Source organism: Grammomys surdaster, unplaced genomic scaffold (genome assembly GCF_004785775.1).
Source record: "Grammomys surdaster isolate TR1022 unplaced genomic scaffold, NIH_TR_1.0 126109, whole genome shotgun sequence".
Lineage (NCBI taxonomy): Eukaryota > Metazoa > Chordata > Mammalia > Rodentia > Muridae > Grammomys > Grammomys surdaster.
This window is the reverse complement of record NW_021620917.1, coordinates 914,377-930,113: the sequence shown is the minus strand read 5'-3', so window position 1 is coordinate 930,113 and position 15,737 is coordinate 914,377. Positions and strand designations below refer to the sequence as shown.

Below are 15,737 nucleotides of genomic sequence, written 5' to 3'. Positions count from 1 at the left end.
AGAGAGAGAGAGAGAGAGAGAGAGAGAGAGAGAGAGAGAGAGAGAGAGGCTGTATAAGATAGGTTCTTCTGACACCATGGTGGAAATTAACACATTTCCCAGAAGACCAAGATAAAAATGCATGTGAGAAGAACCAGGGAGCCAAACAGATGGGGCAATAAACTGGAGGCAGAAGAGCTCATCAGGATTCCCAGCACACGGGTTAAGTCCATGCCGGGCTCGCGGCTGACCTGGGACCAGCAGACATAGTGAATGAGTGGGTGGTTACTATGCCGCTGCATCGGTTACACTAAGAGATTAGGTGGCAGTGATTCACTGCTGCAGATCTGCACGACTTTCTCAAGCAGCAGAAAAATCTGTGGGCCCTGGGCTCTGTCACTTGCACAGTCGTCCTCATGGGTAGCGTGAGTCATGCAGGATCTTTCAGGTAGACAGTTTCTGTACTGTGAGGGGGAAAGCAGAGTTCTCATGCTGTCAGGAACAGGTTACAGCCACAGCATCTCCTTGTATGAAAGTCTATCTGCTGTTTACACAACCAGCCTGCCCTTCCATATTCTGCCTTGGCTACAGGAAGTTCATAGCCCACATAGAAGAAAACTAATGTTTTGTAATGTTTATCACACGGAAGAGCGAGTCCTTCCTCCCGGAACTACCCAGCTCTTGAATAAAGCCAGAAGGGCCATTAAAGAGTTGACACTAATTGCCTTATATTTCCTACAAGGTCCAAAGAGGAGAAAATGGCTTGCCCCAAACCACTTAGCTAGTAACAGTTGGCATTGGGACTGGAACGCCACATTCCTAAACCAGCAGATTTTTCCATTGTACCAGGAAAACAAAATAAAACTGCAAATAGCATAAGTCCTCTGATTTTACTGTCTCCAGAGAAAATAACATCCTCAATGCCTGGGTCTTTCCATCTGGGGTTTGGCAACTTTACTGATCTCTTCTCATAGTGGAAACTCTTGTAAGATGTCTAAGTGCAATTATTTTGGGGATATATGCTATTTTTTTTGATATATGCTATTTTTATGTCTTCTTGTACATCGCCTTCTTTGGTCAGGAGGAAATTAGAATTCTGGAAATACACTTGATTTAATTATTAAAAGGACAAGCATCGGCTTCAAGTAGTTGCAAATACGAATTATTAGTTCATGTCATGAAAGGACCAGAGAACTACATAGGAACAACGGTAATCTAGTGTCACACCCAGTTAAGATCTGCCCTGGCCTAGGAGTAAAAGAGCATTAGATCTGAGAGGAGACTTCAAGCAGCATGCCTATATTTGGATGATTCTGAACATGCCTGGATTTGGTACCTTACAGCATCCTCTAAAAATGTACTATTTTAGAAAGTGTTTTGAGATTTTTGTTGCCGTCGTTATTGCAATTTGTGTATGTGTGGGTTTATTTGAGCTTTTGAGTTTCCATATAGCCAAAGAAAGAAGGTCTAGGAAGAAATTGTAGACTCAAGGTCAAATTTACCAAGGGGGAATCTTAGTGGTGAGTGTAGACCAACAAAGCCATTAGCCCAGTATTCCAACGCCCCCCCCCCCCACAAGTCTACACCTTACCTTTTCCATTGATAAGTATTCTTACCTGTCGTATGCTCTGGATTTCTTGTCTGTCGTTTTGAATCCGTGAAGAGATTTTTTTTCATGAATAGAACTTTCCTTATAATTTACCAACGCTGTCCTTGAAAACCCCACGACTATTTACATAACAGAAGCTATTGTTTGAAGTGCAAAACAGGTCAGAATTTGGTTTGGAGAGATTAATCACTGCAGTCTATTTTGTATTATCATAATAATTTCATTTATTTTGATACAATTTGTTTTCAGAATCAACCCCAGCTTCTGTGCCCAAGTGACAAATCCATTTGTTTCTGGTAGAATGGATAATGTGATTAATGACCTTGCAACAGGATTTCTTTAAAAAGAAGGAACTTTTTTTTTTCACTTTTAATTCACAGTAAACCAGCTCAGTCTGTATAGTGTGTAACTGCTCTGAACTTGTAAGCCATGGGTAAGATTTTGAAATAACACCCCCCCCACACACACACACAATCTTTTGGAGGATTTCTGGGTATTATTAATATTAGGTTCTTTCCAAGAATCTGATGATAGTAGGCTCCAGGTGTAAAGCGGACTTGTTGGGCTCACTCCCCCATTAAAAAGAACAGGGCACCATTCTATGCCCTAGCCTCATCATGTTTATTCCTGTCGGATGTTCTCATCAAACGGAGGTCATGCTAAATAAATAAGTTCATGCCTAGAAGGATATCGTCCCTGCACAAGAACCTTCGAGTGAACTCGTGACTACAGCTCCCTGGTCTCCTGTGTTGGCATCTCCTTCTTTCTTGCAGCATCCAGGACCCATTTCTGTCTCTGCTGGCCTGAGCTTTTTGTTTGTTTGTTTTTTGTTTTTCCCTTTGAGTTCTCTCTGGGGTTGGGCCTGGAATCTAGAGATGCCTACAGATGTCCGCCTCTGCAAGCGACCGTCGTGCTTCCCGCGCCAGAACGAGGAAACCCACGAGGGCCGCGGGGGTGGCTCGCGTGGAAGACCCGAGTTCGAGTACCGCTGGGAAAATTCCTCCTTAGAATTCCTCCTTGGAGTGGAGTCATCTCTGTCAGGGTTTCTCAGCCGGAAGCCGCGCCAACACTTCTCATCGTGGGCGTCAAAGTGTCCCCGGAGCTTCTCTGACCATGAGGGGTCAGCCAACGCTTTCTATGACCGTTTCCGAAGCCCAATTTTCCTTTCCTAAGGAGATTTGGGGAGCCCGCACTCGCGCCTAAGAAACCTGGCCCACGATAGTGCCCAGTCTCCCGGGCCAGCTTAGAGATGCGCCCCCGCCCCCTCCGCGTGACGCAAACGGCGGCGGACCAATCAGAGAGCGCGGCGCGAGCCCCACGCGCCTGTGGCCCCGCCCTCCAAGCTTAAGAAAGGGCGCGCGGGCCGAGCCCGGTCCAGAGCGCCGCGCAGAGCTGAGAGCCGGTGTCGGCGACGGCAGGCGGCGCTTGTGCTGCTGTTTCCGTGCAGCACGCGGTTCTCTCGAGCGCCGCGCTCGGACAGACGTAGCCGGCCGCGAAGGCGCCCAGACGGCAGGCCAGCGACCCATGCTGAAGTGAGCGCGCTGGTCAGCGAGATGCTGGCGTTGCTGACCGCCGGCGTGGCGCTCGCCGTGGCCGCCGGACAACCCCAGGACAGCCCGATACCTGGCAGTCGCTTCGTGTGCACCGCGTTGCCCCCAGAAGCGGCGCGCGCCGGCTGCCCGCTGCCCGCGATGCCCATGCAGGGAGGCGCGCTGAGCCCCGAGGAGGAGCTGCGAGCCGCTGTGCTGCAGCTGCGCGAGACCGTCGTGCAGCAGAAGGAGACGCTTGGCGCCCAGCGAGAAGCCATCCGAGAGCTCACCGGCAAGCTGGCCCGCTGTGAGGGGCTGGCGGGCGGCAAGGCACGCGGTACGGGAGCCACGGGCAAGGACACCATGGGCGACCTGCCGCGGGACCCGGGCCACGTCGTGGAGCAGCTTAGCCGCTCGCTGCAAACCCTCAAGGACCGCTTGGAGAGCCTTGAGGTAGATGCGCGCGGTGGCATCTAGCGGGTGGTGGTCCCCGGGATCGTGGGACAGAGGGTGGGACAGACGTGGGCTGACTGGGCGCCCCTATTCACGGAGAGAGCTGAGTTCGGGGGTGCAAGTCTCGCTCCTGCTCTGGACCTTACTGGGATGGCCTCCCGACTCCTTGTCCTCTTCAGTCCCCTCGTTCGATGGGAAAGGTGAAATCACCACCCCCATCTCCATCCTGTCGCGCGCGGGGGCTTACCCACTAGATTCACCGTGAACTTACCGAGGTTTTTGGCTAAAGAACCCAGACGCCCAGGCCTAGAGGGCAATACCTGGTGACCCTGGCAGCCTGTTTCCTCTTTGCAAACCTCCGCTTTCGGAAGCGGGACACATTCCGGCTGGCTGTGCCCAGTGCTGAGCCTGCCGCTGGAGGTCAGCTGCCCCTGGGCATCTGGTGTTTTCTTTGACAAATTGGGTCGGGGTGTGGGAGGACCGGGCTTGAGTGATCTGCAGGAGAGTGGAGGGGGAAAGTCAGCGACCCCGTAGTGTGAACAAGCCCCTTATTAACCTCAAAGTCGCCTCTTCATTGAGTCAGAATTTTTAAAAGATGCCTTTAGCTTTGAGTTTAGGGGAACGGACTCTAACCCGCTATCTTCTCCCGTGGATAATTTGGAACTTTGGGGGAGAAACCCTCAATTACTTTCCATCTTAACTTCCCACCTTGTTTAAGAAGTGTGGACATTTCTGTTAACAGCGTTTATCAAAAATGCCTATTAACAAATATGAGGTTTAAATTACAGGTGTTAATTATTGCTAAATTATCAGAGTGTTTCTTTTGGCATGGTTGCTATATACAGTATTTCCAGCATCTGTGGATGCCATGAGTCACGATTACTGAGAGCTGACACTTCTTGAGTTCTAAGTGTGACTCAGGCCGATTATTTAATTTTAACCCTTGTCATAGAGAATAGCATGAGGCAGATCCAGTTTCCTACAATTTATAATCTGGAACACTGGGACACAGATTCAGGAGCTTGCCAAGGGCTCATGGCTGAGGGTGGCTGTCTGCCTCTGAGCCAGCATGACAGGAGAGGAGTGAGAGAAATAGGAAGTGGGGGTTTGGATACAGCATTAAAAACGGAGCTGTCTGGGGTTTAGTAACTGTCTTGTACCTGTCCTTTTCCAGGAATATCTTGGAGCCCGTTTGCCCTTGTACCATTTTGGAACTTGGGAGACATGTTCATTTCTAGATGAAAGCTCACTGGCTTTGAGAACCATTGATTAACTGTTTGGAAAAAAAAAATCTTGTCTGTGTTTTTGGCTTTATATGACATAGATGTTGACTAAATTTTTAGGCTTTTTGGTAAGAGGAGAAAGGCAGTTTTTCAAGAGGAGAAAGTGAGATTCACAAGTTTCAAATATTGCAGGGAAGTAATTTTTGTCTGACTTTGAAAGCCTTTCCCTACCAAAAAAAAAAAAGAAAGAAAGAAAGAAGGAAAGAAAGAAAGAAAGGCATCAGTAAAATGTTCTCTTTTGAGCCACGGGCACAGTTCATTGCTGTGTTGGAAGTCCCTTGCTGTGTGGTTGGGTCACTGGAGCTGCGTGCCATGGTTTCTATTCAACTGGCCTGAGTCTCTCTCCCTCCCACCCTTCCAAAGCTCCAGCTCCGCACAAATGTGTCTAACGCGGGGCTGCCCAGCGACTTTCGAGAGGTGCTCCAGCGGAGGCTTGGGGAGCTGGAGAGGCAGTTGCTACGCAAGGTGGCCGAGCTGGAGGACGAGAAGTCCCTGCTCCACAACGAGACCTCAGCTCACAGGCAGAAGACAGAGAGCACACTGAATGCGCTGCTGCAGAGGGTGACCGAGCTGGAGCGAGGTAGGTGCCATGTGCCTGGTGCTCTGTGTAGAGTGGCCTCCTTTTTACCACCTCAGGCAGAGCTAGGATTTCCATTTACGGACAGCAGTGAAGCAACGGTAGTGGCACACAGGGAAACGATCCTTAGATGTCTGTGTGCCTGACACAGATGGACCGTGCTCATAGGGATTAGCTCCAGCCATTGGGCATCACCCCTGGGAAAACAAAGGAACTCAGGCCCAGCTTTGATAAACAGCCTGACCTCTGACCTCCTGCCAGATGGGCAGTTTATTCTCCTTTTAACTAGTCTTTACAACAGAGTCTATCTTTCCTTCTCATGCTGTGTTGGGTAAGATTCTCCCGTGAGAGACAGAAGAAGAGATTAAGGGTCCTAAATGTTTGTAGTCCCAACCTCTAACTCTCTGGGTGGCCTGTGGAGTTTTAGGTTTGGTGGTAAAGGGTATCGAATCTCAGATTCACTAAGATGACAAAGGCAAGTTCAATGTCATGATTGACAGGAGACCATCCAATAGAAAACTGTCCAGTGACCCTTGTCGTGAACAGAAGGGTCAGATGGAGGAGGGCATGAGCTAATGGTCTGTTTTTTCATTCAGTCCCTGGTTTCCCACAATGCCTTCCTGTTTTTTGTTATTTCCCTTGCTTTTCTTACAAAGGGATGAGAAGGCTGCTCACCTATTTGACTTAGATTTGTTTTCCTTCCTGAAACAGCATCTTATTACATAGCCTAACCTGGCCTTCAGCTTTCCATCCTCCTGCCTCAGCCTCCAAATGCTGGGATTACAGGTGTGTGCTGCCATCTCTGACTTGACATTGATTCTTGAGTTTTCAAAACAGTTTCTTCTCTGTCTTCCTTCTATTGCTAGTGTCATCGGGAGACACCCTGGGTCTCAGAGCCTTCTTCAAAGGCAAAGCAGCTGCCTCTGATTGTCTCTTGCTTGACTAGAGGAGAACAGCAGCCTCCCCTCCCTTCCCCCCGAAAACACACACACAATCACAGTGGGTCCTTGGGAGGCACGGGGCCGGGAGGTGAGCACAGCGATACGTAACTGAAAGGGGTAACTAGAATCAGAGGGGACTTGGTAGCTCTGCACCTCCCTTGGCACAGTGGTCAGCTTGCCAGCAAGGAGACAGGTCAGTATAAATCCAGAGAATGGACATGGTACCAGGCAGTATGCTGAACACACGACCCATTTCACAGATGAGAAAATGCTCATTTCCCAGGCAGACAAGTTTCCTATATGGATACTTCCTAAAGAAGCCTGAGACACTTGTCACAATGACATAAACCTCTGCCTCTCCATGATCTGTTCTTGAAGTCCAGGCCAGTGGATTCAGTGGAAAAGCCTGCTGCTGTACTTAGTAGCTTCCCCACCAGTTCTAAACCAGAAGGAATGGTCAGGCTCAGGCCAGCCATGCTGCTTCTGGTACCCACATTCTTACCCCTTAGTTCTCACTGAAAGCTCACAGCCGAACAAGAGCCACTGAGCTCCTGCATACTGCATGCACGCACGCACACACATGCCTGAGTGCGTGTGTGTATATATATGGGTATGTTTGCCTACATGCATACGGATAGCACATTTACACCTGGTGCCCATGGAGCCCAGAAAGGGATGTTGGATCCCTTGGGACTGGAGTTACAGATGACTGTGAGCTCTCTATGGGTGCAGGGAAATGAGTCCAGGTCCTCTGCAAGACCAGCAGTATTCTTAGTTGCTGAGCCGTCTCCAGTCCCAGACTTCCCCTTGACTCCCCCACCATGGGAATGCTAGACTTTTTCCTTGTGTTCCACCTACTCAATTCTGGAATGAGTCTTGAAGGAAAATGACCATCTGGTAAACCATTTGTTTCTGGGCACTTCTGAGTTTATGCTCGTTCTGCTTTATGTCCACTGTAGAAGGGTATGGAAGTGTTCCGCCCCCAGAGCGCACTACAAGTTGGAACATCACCAGGTTACTTAGAAGCTTCCAGCCAGCCCCACAGAGGCTCAAGCATGTGGCTGCTGAGGAAGGCTCTGGGGAGTTTCTGTCCTTTGGCCCCTCCTTCTACATCAGATACGAGCCAGATGCCTACCTGTAGGTGCCGGATCTCCTTTTAGCCCTGCAACAGGTGTCCATGGCAGGTCCAGATGACGCAATAGTGATGTTTCAGTCTGCAGATCTGAGAAGTTTAGTAGTGATCCCAGAGAAGAAATGGGCTTTTAACCCTCCTGGGCCTGAAGCTCTTTGTAACCCAGCGTGTAGCAGCGGACTCTGCACAGCACCTGTATCCCCACATTCCCCATTTCTCTTGTCTGCAAGACCCGTTCATTTGTAAAGGCCTCGGAGGCTGGGCCAGCAGGCCAGGTGCAGCTGGCTGGGTGCTGAAATCGCCATTAGCATGGAGAAGCCAGAACTTCCTCCTTCAAAGCCCCAGGCTGCCCACCTCCCTCCTTGGGCTTGTCCACCACCTGCAGCTTCTGATTTATTGGTCAAGCCTTTTAATTCCTTAATTGGTTCTAACTAAGTTTCCTCTGAACCTCCAAGCTGTTTTATTCAAATAAAGGGGACCAGTTGTCAGGCAGGAGCCTCCTTCTCTGCCTCTCAGTCCTCCCAGCTCTAATTAAACCTATCTGTTGTCACCGACCTAATGATATTACCGACCCTGAGTCTTATTAAATTGGGAAGCCTGCCCACCTGTGAGCATAGAAGCCATTTCTCCTTATTAGATAATGATGCCTTCATTAAGAACATGGCCATTTGCCATTTGAAGACTAAGCACCGGTGGCTACGTGTAGTGGAAAGAGGGACTTCTGGTCCTGTTGGTTCAGTGGCTGGGTGACCTTAGATAAGTCGTTTCTCTGAAGCCTCAACACTACAATACAACCTACAAAACTGGAGCAGGTATTGTCTGGTTCTGTATTTTTCTTCAGCATAATGAGGGTCAAGCCCTTGCTTTTACAGTGGCTTGCCTCTTCAGGTGCTTGAGAGAGTCAGGTCTCCAAGTCTGGCAGGTGCACCATAGCCCACAGCCTGTTTTGAGAGACGTCTACCATGGGAGGTCAGGATGAATCCGGGAGACGACATAACCACAGAAGCAGCAGCAAATACTAGTTAGAAAACCCAGAGAGACCAGAAAGGTGACCCTGGACTCTGCTGCTGGGCCGTGCAGGAGACCTCTTTAGATAAGGCCTCAGCCCTGTGGCTTTGGTACGTCATGATGGAGTAAGGTTGTCTGACTGTCTGGCCCTTTAAAGGTACTTAGTAAGGAGTTGTTGAATGAGTGAGGAGGAGCTGAGGTTCCTTCACTGGCAGGATCTGACCCTTCTGCACAAGGGAAGCTGTCATTACGTCCGCTCACAGAATCATGTCGTTTCCTGCAAACTTTGGATAACACAACCGTTACATTAATCAGAGCTTAAATCAAGATGATGCTGAAAGTTACAGGCCATGTAAGAGTTTGTTTTCAAAGACTTCAGAAGTGCCATGTCCATGAGGACAGCCCAAGATGGGGGGAACATGGAGGGGTGTCTTATCACTACCAGTAAAGTCTGGAAGGTCTAAAAGTCTGGCCAGGTGTTAGCCTGAGGGGGGCAGCACCTCTGCATGCATCTGTCTCCCCCACCCCCATTCCATAGTCCAGAAAACAGTCCAGCAATGCAGCCTTCTCTTGAGAAGGAAGGGTTATGTCAGGAGTGAAGGGTTTCCCAGCAGGGACTGAGACAAATTGTCACTTCTGAGGAAAGCTGTAGTGTGGACCTCAAGCCTGCCTCCTGTGCCTGAGCAGTGGTAATCATTTGCTATGGTAGTGATACGGGCTCACTCACAAGTGTTTATCAAGTGTTCAGGTCCCAAGAGACATTCCTCTTCCAAGCCCTGGTCCCTTGGGTGTCAAAGCCTGCCTTTAAGAAAGAAGACAGGGAGACAGACCAAGTGCTCAAGGAAAGATGGAAGGAAATAAGACTCAGTTGAGGAAGAACAGGAAAATTAAATCCAGTGTCTCTAAACCCTCCCTCCCCTTTCTAGTCATTGAGACTGTGAGGCTCAGTGGTGATCAGAAAGAACCAGAGTTGAGTGTTTTGTTTTTGTCTGATTTACTTGTGGATTCCAAGAAGCCTCTTGCAGGCTCTAGAAACATGTGGCATACATCTATAAACCCAGTACTTAGCTAGGCTAAAGCAGGTTTGTTAGTTCAAAGCCAGCTTGGGCTACAGGTTATATAGGAAGGCCTTTACTCAGAAATAGATAGGAATGAAGAGGTCTCTTAATTTTTTTGTGTGTTATGTGTGTATATACATGTGCACAGGCATATGTATGTATGCTGTATGGAGGCCAGAAGTGAGCACTGGATCCCCTGGAACTAGAGGTTGTGAATTGTCATATGACTATTGGGAATTGAACCTGAGTCCTCTAGAGGAGGAGTAATGCACTTAGCCATCTCTCTAGCTCTGAGGCCTCTTTTTCTATCCTAAATGATGGATATAGGCTGGATATGGGGGTGTACACCTTTAATCCCAGCACTTAGGAGGCAGAAGGATCGCTAGTCTGAGTAGGAATTACAGGACAAAAGAACACAATGAGATAGTCTCCAAAAGGAAAAGGAAAAGGAAAAGGAAAGGAAAGGTAGAGACAAGTTCTCTATGGTGTCTAGTGTATTCTCACAGAATATTCCTTTCCCTTCACACCTCAGGAGCATCCTGGAGCCCGTGTACTTGCCAGTACCTCTGCCTGGATTCTCACCCACAGGTCTTCTCATGTCACATGCTTTTCGTGATTCTTTTCCCCACCCTTCAGTCTTGTAGCCACTGTCCTAGAGGAAATCCCCGCCCCCTTTCCCTCTTCCCCTCAAACTGTCTTTGGACTGATTCCGCACCAGAGTGTAAGCTTCTAGGAGTCAAGGACTGTCCCTAGGACTGCTGAGTTTGGGCACTTCGACCAGGAGCTGGAGTGCTGGGTCTGCCTGAGTGATGGGTCCTGGTGAGAGGAACTTGGGCCAGGCTGCCCTGCTGTAACCTGTCTTCCTTCCACCCAGGCAACAGTGCATTCAAGTCACCAGATGCATTCAAAGTGTCCCTTCCTCTCCGCACAAACTACCTGTACGGCAAGATCAAGAAGACGCTGCCTGAGCTGTACGCCTTTACCATCTGCCTGTGGCTGCGGTCCAGTGCCTCACCAGGCATCGGCACGCCGTTCTCCTACGCTGTGCCCGGACAAGCCAATGAGATTGTGCTGATAGAGTGGGGGAATAATCCCATCGAGCTGCTCATCAATGACAAGGTGAGGCCCGCTGGACCCTGGTGTCCAGGGGAGTGGACACTGGAGGAAGCCAGCACTGACCGGCTTTCGGTAGCACACAGAGCAGATCCTGGCCAGCTACAGTCTGTTTCAGCTACTGACTAGGAGTGTGGTAGTTGCCCTCCTCAGCGTGGAGCAGGCACTTCCTCCCCAGAGTGCTGACCGTGGGGTGTAGGTGGCAGAGGACATCTGCAGCCGATGGAGACCCTAGCTCTGAGTCTGGCCAACAACAGGCAGGTGGGGATTCCCGGGTCACAGGAGTGGAAGGGATAGGAAGGCAGGACCCCTTACAGGGGCAGCCTTTATGGCTCTCCCTAACATGCTCTGGTCGAGGGTACCTGTGGGAGGATATAGGTAGACATTTTAAAGGGATCGGGTTTATTGCGATAAAACGTACCCCTGGCAAACCTGAGCTTTTAAATGTACACTCAGTTTTCGCTGGCTTTGACAAATGCAGCCAGCTGTATAATCAACCACAATCAACATGTAACAGTCCCACTGCCACCCTCCCCCACACACCATTGTAGTCAGCTCCTGCCCAGCCCTTCTCGGCCCCTGGCAACTGTTCTTTCTGCTCCATAGCCTTGCCTTCCTCAGAGCAGATGCTCCGTTCCCACGGGCGGTAAGGAGTATGATCTCCTTGAAAGACGAGTTTTGAGCCTCTGATCACTCAGTCACCGAGTACAAACCCTGTCTTTAAACAAAACAGATGAATCAAACTTTTCTCCTAAAGTCAGATCGAACATGATAAAAGAATGCTCTTAGTCCAGCATTTGAATGGCTGCCCCTGCTGTAGATGCCCAGGTCCAGCCTCCATTTGGGATGGATAAAGAAGAGACCCTTGCCTGTCTTTGATCTTTATTGAACTGCCACTGGGTGGAGTTTGTCTACTCTGGGAGCACTGTGGAGAAGTTGAAAGTTCTGTGGAGTGGACTGAGCCTTCCAGGCTTCTAGCAGGGCCAGCTTCCCTGAGCCAAGGATTTATTGTTCTAAATAACACTGTAATCCCTGAGAGTCTTGTTTTCTTCTCCCTTTAGACCTCTTGTAAACATCCTAGTCCTGGGAGGGAGACTTCAGGTTGCTAGGAGACCAGCAGTAACAACAGCACAGCCTTGTGCTCACAAGCTTCTGTAGTTGAGTGTAGGGTCTGTGTGTGCACATTCCTGAACTGTGCTGACACAGACATGCATGTAAAGGTCTCCTGACCTTCGCTTGACACAGGCAATGCTTGGTACACGCACAGGTCTCTTAGTGCTACCTGTCAGGTTCTACACAGAGCCCAGGCTAGTAAGGAGTCAGTAGCCAGGCTCAGAACCAAGAATGTCCAGTGTCCTGAGGCTTTGCCCAGGCTCCTGATTGTCACACACACAAGGCAAGTGGGTTTGGGTGTGTTACTCACAAGGCAGGAAAGGGAATCCCAGAAGGAATCCTGGACTGTGAGAAGACGACTAACCCAGGTGACATGCCACCCACTTCCCTGGAGGAATCCATGGGCTCTGGACCTGACAGGTCCTCACCTGCATGTTGCTATCCACAGGTCGCACAGCTGCCCCTGTTTGTTAGCGATGGGAAGTGGCATCACATCTGCATCACCTGGACCACTCGAGACGGCATGTGGGAAGCATTCCAGGATGGGGAGAAGCTGGGCACTGGGGAAAACCTGGCACCCTGGCACCCCATCAAGCCAGGGGGAGTGCTCATCCTGGGGCAGGAGCAGGTGGGTACTCTCTCATAGAAGCTACAAAAGAGGTCGCCCAAGTCAACTACCCAGGATCCCTTGCTCTTGCGCAAGGTACCTCCTGTCTCCCAGTTCTGCCACTGTGTCCTGACAATCAGCCTTCCCCATGAGAAAGCTCCCTGGCTGTGTGATGACAAAGAGCTGTGGGAATGTCCATGTAGTCACAGGGTCATCTAGTGGCTCGGGTCCAGCTGCCTTGTGGGGTAAACACTATAGGAAGGCATCTCCAGTGTCCCTGTGAGTCCCTGCATTTGGCCTTGCCTGGTACACAGTGGTAGAACTGAAATCTTCCCGGAACTATTTGCTCAGGATCCTAGAATCTAGCAAAGGCCACTTAAGAAACATCTAGTGTGCCCTGGGGAGTCAGGGGGGCGGGGGGAGGAGCATGGGAAGAAAGATGATCTGGGACACTTGCTATCCAGGTGAGGGGTGGCAAAGAAGCCAGTAGGTCCCAGGCGGGGAAGAGCTAGCTTAGTGGTCACTAAGCACTGAGGGGCTTGCAGTCCCATGCATGGCCTCCTGCCTCACTCAGGTCCACTGCTTCTCCCCTGAAAGGGGCAGAGTCAGGCTTTAGGCAGCTGTCGTCCCCTTCTGCCTCAGTTTCCCTTGTGTAGAGTGGGTGGTGTGAATAAGCCATTTCCAAGACCTCAAATGCCATGGGGCTTCAGGACCTGTGGAATACGTGGTTCCCTCCATCTTGCTTCCCCGAAGAGTCAGGAGGCCAGTTCTGCTTGTGAATCTATCCCAAAGTGCCTGTCTCCACTTTCCAGGACACTGTGGGAGGCAGATTTGATGCCACACAGGCCTTTGTTGGAGAACTTAGCCAGTTCAACATATGGGACCGTGTCCTCCGGGCACAAGAAATCATCAACATCGCCAACTGCTCCACGAACATGCCTGGGAACATCATCCCATGGGTGGATAACAACGTTGATGTCTTTGGAGGGGCTTCCAAGTGGCCTGTGGAGACGTGTGAAGAGCGCCTCCTGGATTTGTAGCTACCTTCTTCCTGTCCCAGAGGCCAGGATCCGGCTGTTCTGGGGAGTTCAAGGCTCCAGAATTCCCCAGTTCAACTAAAACCTCTGGCCTGAACAGAAAGGAGCTGGAGCCTCTAAGGCAGGCTGTGTGGCCACCTTTGTCTTAGGCTCCATTTCTTCCTTACTGTTTGTTGTTTTTGGGGGGATAGTGACAGAATCCCTGGGAAGAGTCCTGAGCCACTTCTTACTGGGGTTTCTAGTACAGTCTGTGAGCCTCTCCACCAGTCCCTGTAAATGCTAATGCAGCCCAGCCCTGCCTGTCGTTTTGGATCCTTGGTGTCTCATGTGTGCTTCCTGTCTGTCCCCTTTGATGGCTGTGTGGTCATCCTACTGGGGTGGCCTAGGTCCCTTGTGTATGTAGCATATCCCTGCTTTTGACTGAATACAGTGCACAGAAGCTACCCACCCTTGAAACAGGGTCTCTCCCTTGGTGTCATGTGCGCTCTGGTCTTTCCCTCTGAGGGAATTGCAGCTGGTGGCGGGCCATCTGCCCAGACAATCCCCAGCATCCCCAAAGCAGACCCCCCACCGTGGAGAAGGTCCCCCACAGCCTCCCCATCCCCTGTCCACCTCTCAGACCCACGCTTCTAAGGATCATTGTTGGGTTGGCTTTGAAAAGCTGTTCTTCTCATCTGGTGCCAAAAGTCCATTTGCAGCCTCTACAACATTCCGTGTGGTTTGGGGGTTTACTTTAGTCCCCACAAAAGATGAACAGCCATTAGAAGCCTCCCCTTCTTTTGATGCTCAGCCCACTGTGAAGAGTGAGCTTGTTTTGTAAGCCACATTGGTTCCTGTGAGCATCTGACCGTCCCCCATCAAGTGTTTCCCCCCGGAACTGGAGATTCGGGTGTCATTTGGCTGCTACTTGCTTAGTGACTCCAGGCTGCATCACATACCATAATTTATTTTAAAGAGAAAGTGATTCAGTGGGGAAATTTATAAAGCTATAAATATTATATATTTTATTTTTCATACATGTTTGAAGTGCGGATCCATGGATGTTCCATTTGTAGGACCAGCTTGACGTGCCCATCCTGACATTGTATGCCACAAGAGCTCTTGTGATGATGGAATTTTGATTAAAGTGCACTGGAAGATGCTTTGAGCTTCGTGTTCTCTCCCTCCCCCTTCTTACTCTCCTCTCTCCCTCCTCTCTCTATCTCACACAACTGGAACCCGGCTAGTCTGGGAGGGATGGGGCTTTGTGCTTCCTGGCTAATGCACGGCTGCTCTGTTTTACCGAGACCTAACCCCAGTGGACAGAGTCACAGCTGTATCTGAAGGACATGGAATATTGATACTTGGGGTAGGACACTGTTCAAGTGGGTCCCTCCTTCAGCATCATGCTATGGGAGCCCAGCAGACTATCTGTCCCCAGCTCATCCAAGGAGCCCGTGAGCTCTCCTCTGCCCTTTCTCTGTAGGTGCCTTGCTGCATTGCATTTCATTTCTTTAACAAGCTCTCTGAAAGCCAATATCAATTCACAGGTGAGTTCAAAGAACAATGAAAAGTGGCATTTGGGTGTGTGTGTGTGTGTGTGTGTGTGTGTGTGTGTGTACACATGCATGTGTGTATACCATTGGCTTTGTGTAGAGGTCAGTGGAAAGCCTTGGGTGTTGATCCTTTCCTTCCTCTTGGTTTGAAGCAGGGTCTCTTGTTTGCCTCTGTGTTCAGGCTAACTTCTCATGTCACCATAGGAAAGCTTGGGTTATGGACACTTCTCTGTACTCAAGCTTTGTCTACTGGGAAACTTCCTCAGCCCCCTCCCCACTTCTTAATATCAAGACTCTCGCTGACCCGGAACTCCCAAAGTAGGCTTGGCTGCCTGTCTCTCTTCAGCACTGGACATAGAACCTAGGTCCTTTTGCAAGCACTTTATCAAGCGAGTGCTCTTCAGCCCAGGTTCTGGGCTTCTGTAGTTAGTGAAAGGCAGACTGGAGTCACAGCCAGCCTTTGGACCCGGAGGCCTTCTGCCTTCCCCTGCTCATTCCTACTCACCTCTGCCTTCTGGTCTTTGGTTCTGCAGGGCCAGATGCCACCGCATCCTCCCAGAGCCCCCTCTGTGTGCCCACCTGGCTCTGGCTGGCATGGTGACAGTCTCTTTACTGCCACCACTTTCCATGTGTGTATCTACTCTTGGCACCTGCAGAGCAATATTTTCAATTATATGGAAGTGGCATCTAACAGTGGGGGTCACCTGACATCATATGCCAGATATACTTCATTCTGAGGCTCAGTGGGACTCCACCTCCCAAA

General features: G+C 50.1%; 1 protein-coding gene across 1 annotated transcript; it reads left to right on the top strand.

The window, feature by feature from the left end:
- The first annotated feature begins 2,955 nt into the window (after positions 1 to 2,955).
- Positions 2,956 to 14,581, top strand: Nptx2 (neuronal pentraxin 2). Its single transcript, XM_028756037.1, has 5 exons — positions 2,956 to 3,570; positions 5,217 to 5,433; positions 10,444 to 10,688; positions 12,244 to 12,423; positions 13,215 to 14,581. The coding sequence occupies exons 1-5, from the start codon at positions 3,142 to 3,144 to the stop codon at positions 13,440 to 13,442; spliced, it is 1,299 nt and encodes a 432-aa protein (XP_028611870.1). The 5' UTR covers positions 2,956 to 3,141; the 3' UTR covers positions 13,443 to 14,581.
- The last annotated feature ends 1,156 nt before the right edge of the window (positions 14,582 to 15,737 follow it).